Here is a 5183-nt window from a genome sequence, read left to right as displayed (position 1 = left end):
GCTGTTCTAAGCTCTTACTAAATCATAAAATTTTAAAGTATGCATTATAAGACATATTCCATTAGTTGGATGACAATAATATGATGCATTTATAATTTTTATAGCTTTCTTCTGAAGCAAGTAGACAGATTTTGTGTTGGTCTAAAGAGCAATCCTGGTTTCTCTTTAATGATTATAAATATTAGTAGGAGGCACCCTGTTTATAAACAGCACAAACTAAAGCGACAAATGGTGGTGTTCTTGAAAGCGTCACTCACCAGTGATGTGTGTGAGGGAGGATGTGACGGGGGATACCACCACACCGTCTTGTAGATGTTGACATAGTGGACAAACAGTGCGATGAGGTGGCAGAAGAAAAGGTGCAGCTCAAACAGCACGTTTCGATCCACGGACAGCTCGGGGATCTTGCAGTGCTTCAGAGGAACCAYGGTCTGCGCTGCAAGAGGAGGGCTGGACATGCACGTTCCAGAGCCGTTCCTGCAGACGGAACAGACGTGGTGAGAACTCTACACCCTGCAGTTACGTGATGTTTTATTAAAACGGAGATCAAGACGTATTAAAGCTGCACGACACAAAATGCGATGAAGGGTTTCACCTCGTGCGAGATCGCACCCCGGTGACCGGAGAACTGGTTGTGTGGTTTCCATTGCCAACAGAGCCTGGCTCACTGCTCAGAGGAGGTCTGCAGTATGTGGTACGATTCGTCCCTCTCCTTCCACCGGCCATCGCAGACGCACCCACACCTCGCCTCCGTCAGGTTTGTGCTCAGATGGGTTTCTCTCCTTATTCTGGCACCTGTTCACATTAAAGCTGCAGACACTAAAGGGAAGCAGTCATGCAGTCTTTTATAAACTTTAGGTCATTTATGAGCAATACAGAACAAAAACACCCAAAACCTTCTTTATATTTTGATCCTAAAAAGACAGGCTTTTAAAGTGATTTGGATTAATATTTCTACCAACTTTTTGTTTTGCCTTTGTTCACTGATTTTCTGTGTAGTTCTTGTATCTGACAATAGGGAAGTCAAAATGWGAGTAACAAAGAGGGTTTTCATCATTCATACAATCATCTGCTATGTACCTCTTTGGGTATCACTGTGTTGGTGCTTACTTTGATTTATATATATATATTTTACAAATTTAGCAAAAGAAATGGAAACTAAGCTAAATTAAAAATTTAAATGTACCGGTGGTTCATCATTGCTGTCTGTTGACCAAACACAGGGTCATCCCATGAGTTCATAAAGCTTTTTATGTCGATTCATGATCAAATCTAAGTGGTTCAACAAACAAAAAATATAACATTTTGAACAAATTATGCTGACTGAATATTTTTGTTGTAACTAAACTACTTATATGGGTTATATGTTTGATYTAATCATTATTATTACAGTATGTGTACATCCAAAAGAGGCTTCCAGTAGATTTTTTTATACCATCCTCAACATAGATAGCTTCAGTGTTGAACAAAATTTTCACAAGTTGGCGTAAGTTGTCTAAAAGGTTATAATGTGACGGGGCCTTAAGACTGGTCAGTGGGAAAATGGCATAAATACCAGGTAAGTATCGAGTAAGTCTCCTGTAAGTACCAGCCACATTCTACATAAGTACCTGAAAGGTAACCTGATACACATCAGGTTGTTTTTAGTAACAMTTAAGTACACAATAAGTACTAGGTAAGTACCCAATAGATCAGCATTTCAGGTATGTACTGTGCAAGTACAGGGTAAAGTTTTAAAGTGATTTGGTTTAATCACAGTACACTGTACTTACACTGTACTTGCACAGTACATACCAGGTATGTACTGTGCAAGTACAGGGTAAAGTCACTTCAAAATATAATAAGAACCTGGTAGGTCTTTGTAAGTATTGGACTATATTATGCATTGTTATAAAAATGTTTTAAAGACTTTCAGAAGAAATGCTGATCTGTCAACCAAAGTATATAAAACTACTGAAGCATCGATCTTATCAGTATCTGACTAGATGAAAACTAAGCACCAAACAAAAACAAATTTAACCTCAACAGTTCCCTACCATCACAAAAATCTGCAAAGCAAACCAAGGAAAATGGCCGGGAACTTGCACGCCTTATAAAAATGCGTAAAGCTACAAGTTGTTCATATTCAACAAGTTTGCACAAGCTGCAGAACATCCTAAATTTAGCTGCAAGTTTATGCGGAAGCTGTCATAAGTTAGCTAAGTAGCTACATTTGCTTTCCTGCCTTTAAAACTAAAATACCTGTGGAGCTGTGAGTATTTCAAACACGGAGCACAAGAGCGGGGACAACGTGACCCAAAAACAATGAGACCCCCTGACTGTCGTCCACCCCAGACCACGCTTTAATAAACATCAAGCTTGAGGCCTAAAGCTAACAGGAAGCTAACTGGCTACCATGCTACCAAATCAGGATTAAAAAAAAAAGAGGTCCGCTTACCGCTGGGTGTTTTCACTTAGAAATATTCAGTTCCACAGGTAAGGAGTTAAACCTGAAGATGAGTTTTTAAATCGCTGCCTGTTTTTTCTGTGAAATCTGCAGAGAGAGCCATTGTTGATGTCAAACAAGTCGCTGCTGCTGCTGCTGGTGGGTGGGTGGGTGCGCGAGGATGTTAGCTCGTGGGAGGAGAGTCATTTAAAGGCACATCCAGAGTGCTGGTTTAACTCTGGGGTTTTTATATATGTGTATAAAAGGGACACATTTCCCCCCATATTAATATAAACCTCAGTATTTGTTTTACAAATGAACAAGGATTTAGTAACGATGATAAAAACGATTTCTTGTTGCTTTCATGCTAATAAAATGCTCAAATTCCCCTAAAATACACAGAAAACACCAACAAAGCAACCTGGTCCCCTGCATTAATGTTGACTGGATTTTTTTTGGCACATGTAACAAGAATGAGAAACCTCTTAACTAAAGGGTACAAAATTGCAGCATTGTGAACATGCATGCAAGTAGAAAATTGCCTCAAAGTTTTTGACAGGATTTGACAAATTTTATTTGATATCACAGACTTGCTGCATTTCCCCTCCAACAGATCAATATATCTAAAGATAAAGAGGTCAACACAAGCTGATTGTAAGAAAACACATCAGATCAGTTCTTTTCACAATTTTTATTTAAAAAAATAAAGTAAAAAAAAATCTTTTTTAAAAAAGTGCTTTATAAAAAAATGAAGCAAAAAGGATTAAAAAAAGTAAAAAGTCTTGTGATCCAAAAGCATTGGATATTCAACGCCGATGCAGCGTTCTGTCGAGCATTCTCTCCAAAATGAAACAGAAAAATAGTCATTTTCAGACCAGCACGGTTTACACTTTAGAGCAAAGAAGCCGTCAACCTCTGCAGGGCCTCTCCTCTTTCCAGGGCATCATAAAGCAGCCTAATAAAGACAGAAGCACAATCGTTTTAGTAACTCATTAAAACGCCACAAACGCTTCAAAATGTTCCTTTTCAGCCGACCTTATTGGCTCCATACTCTGGAGCTGAATCCACCAACTGCTCTTTCGTCTTTCTGTCAACCTATCAGGAGAAAGAAAAATGAGACCTGGGCCACGCAAGAGTCCCAATTTCAGACAAGTGAGCAACAAACATGCAAAATTAATTTTAAGCTATAAAGTCTCATGCAACTCAAGCTGAAGGGTTTTTGTCCATCAATGGAATGTTTTTAAACGTTTTAGGTTAAGCTACACATTTAATTTCATTAATCTACAGACTACAGATAAATAACCAAGATGGGAATAAGTATTGAGTGAAATGAAACAATTTTTCTTTTTGTTGAGCAAGAGTTGCATCACAACCATATGATTGTTTTGTGCGTTTTTTTTGCTCGGAGTAAAATACTAAATAATCAGTATAATTTTGTACTTGAATGGTTTTGATGTTTCGGATGACTTTCATTACTTAAATGTTCCCACAGAAAATAAAATAAAATAAAAAAATAAAATAAATCTAATAGATGAGTGTTGGGGTTAGTTTTACCTTCTTGTGGCGATCTTTAGGCTTTTAGAATCCTCTCCTCTGCGATATTTTTCTTTTATAAAAACCAGCCAGCACTGACTTTGCATCAAAGTCAAGTAAGATCCCTGCAAGCTTGATTTGGGAATACTGTTGAAATTCAGTCATTTCAAAGTGGCCGAAGATACAAATGCTCTCGAGAGCTTGGAGAGATACACTAACTAAAGATTAATGACAATACATGTTAAAGCACTGTACCATTTTCAAGTCAAACATGTATTTTGCAGCACATAACCTGAAGGAATGAGCTTTATTTTATGTTTTGAAGGTTGCATTACAAAAGGTCATTTAGTGTTTTTTAAAAAACAGACGAAGAGGATGAGCTCATTTAAAAAACACTGGCTTTTTGTTTTAAAACTATTGAAGATCAGGTTGATGTATACATACAGCTTAKTCAGGACTGTTGGGAGCCGCTGAGGACCATTTTCACAAACTGAAGGCATTCCTTTGGTACAACAAAGGCAAAATACCACGTTTAGAAGGATTAAAAGGAAACTAGAAACTTTATTGAAACACGAACTGCAGAAAAACATATTGGGATGTGTTTAGTATCCTATTTAGGCAAAAGGTACACAAGCATTATGCATTTTGGAGACGGCACGACTTAAAGCACACACAGTTTTCCTAAGGTTATGTACAAAATATTGAGTTGGCTGCAGCCTTCTTTTTCACACAGCAAAGATTAATTGTTCAGAATAAATTTTGCACGTCACAGGATTTAAATTTAAACCAATTGGAAAATGTGGCAAAAAGAGGATTTTATACCTTTTTAAACTGATTTCCACAATATTTTAGCACATTTTAGTACTTGGTAATTTTAACAAAAACTTGAGGTTAATCAAAAATATCTTAAAAGTCTGCATTTGAATTGGTACCTAAATTTGCTTTTAGTCACAGTAAAGTTACACTGAAGCAGTATTGAGAGGAATTTGTGTCCATCCATTGAGGACTTTTGAAAATGCAGCCTACATAAAAAAACGTTTATCGCCACAATCACAGTTTGTTCAGAAAAACCATTTAACTAATATAATCACCAATAACACTAAAATGTCACACTCTTTTTGTATCTTAGGTTTATGCTACTAAGACTTTAACTACGCAACTGAAACAATAAATGGATATAAACAATTTTAAAAAAAAAAGAAGAAATTCTGCGTTCATGTTTTTT

General features: G+C 36.9%; 1 protein-coding gene across 2 annotated transcripts in view; it reads right to left on the bottom strand.

The window, feature by feature from the left end:
• Positions 1-5183, bottom strand: part of tmem39b (transmembrane protein 39B) — a gene marked incomplete at its 5' end in the record, with an annotated part of 9517 nt that extends 4334 nt beyond the window's left edge. Inside the window, 4 exon segments of one of the 2 annotated variants that reach the window (XM_014011478.1) lie at positions 258-477; positions 596-819; positions 2438-3380; positions 3461-5183. In XM_014011478.1, the coding sequence (XP_013866932.1) occupies positions 258-477; positions 596-726 (351 nt within the window). 2 annotated transcript variants of the gene reach the window in all.

This window comes from Austrofundulus limnaeus, unplaced genomic scaffold (genome assembly GCF_001266775.1).
Source record: "Austrofundulus limnaeus strain Quisiro unplaced genomic scaffold, Austrofundulus_limnaeus-1.0 Scaffold2, whole genome shotgun sequence".
Lineage (NCBI taxonomy): Eukaryota > Metazoa > Chordata > Actinopteri > Cyprinodontiformes > Rivulidae > Austrofundulus > Austrofundulus limnaeus.
The sequence above is the reverse complement of the archived record's forward strand: the minus strand, read 5'-3'. Positions and strand labels throughout refer to the sequence as shown.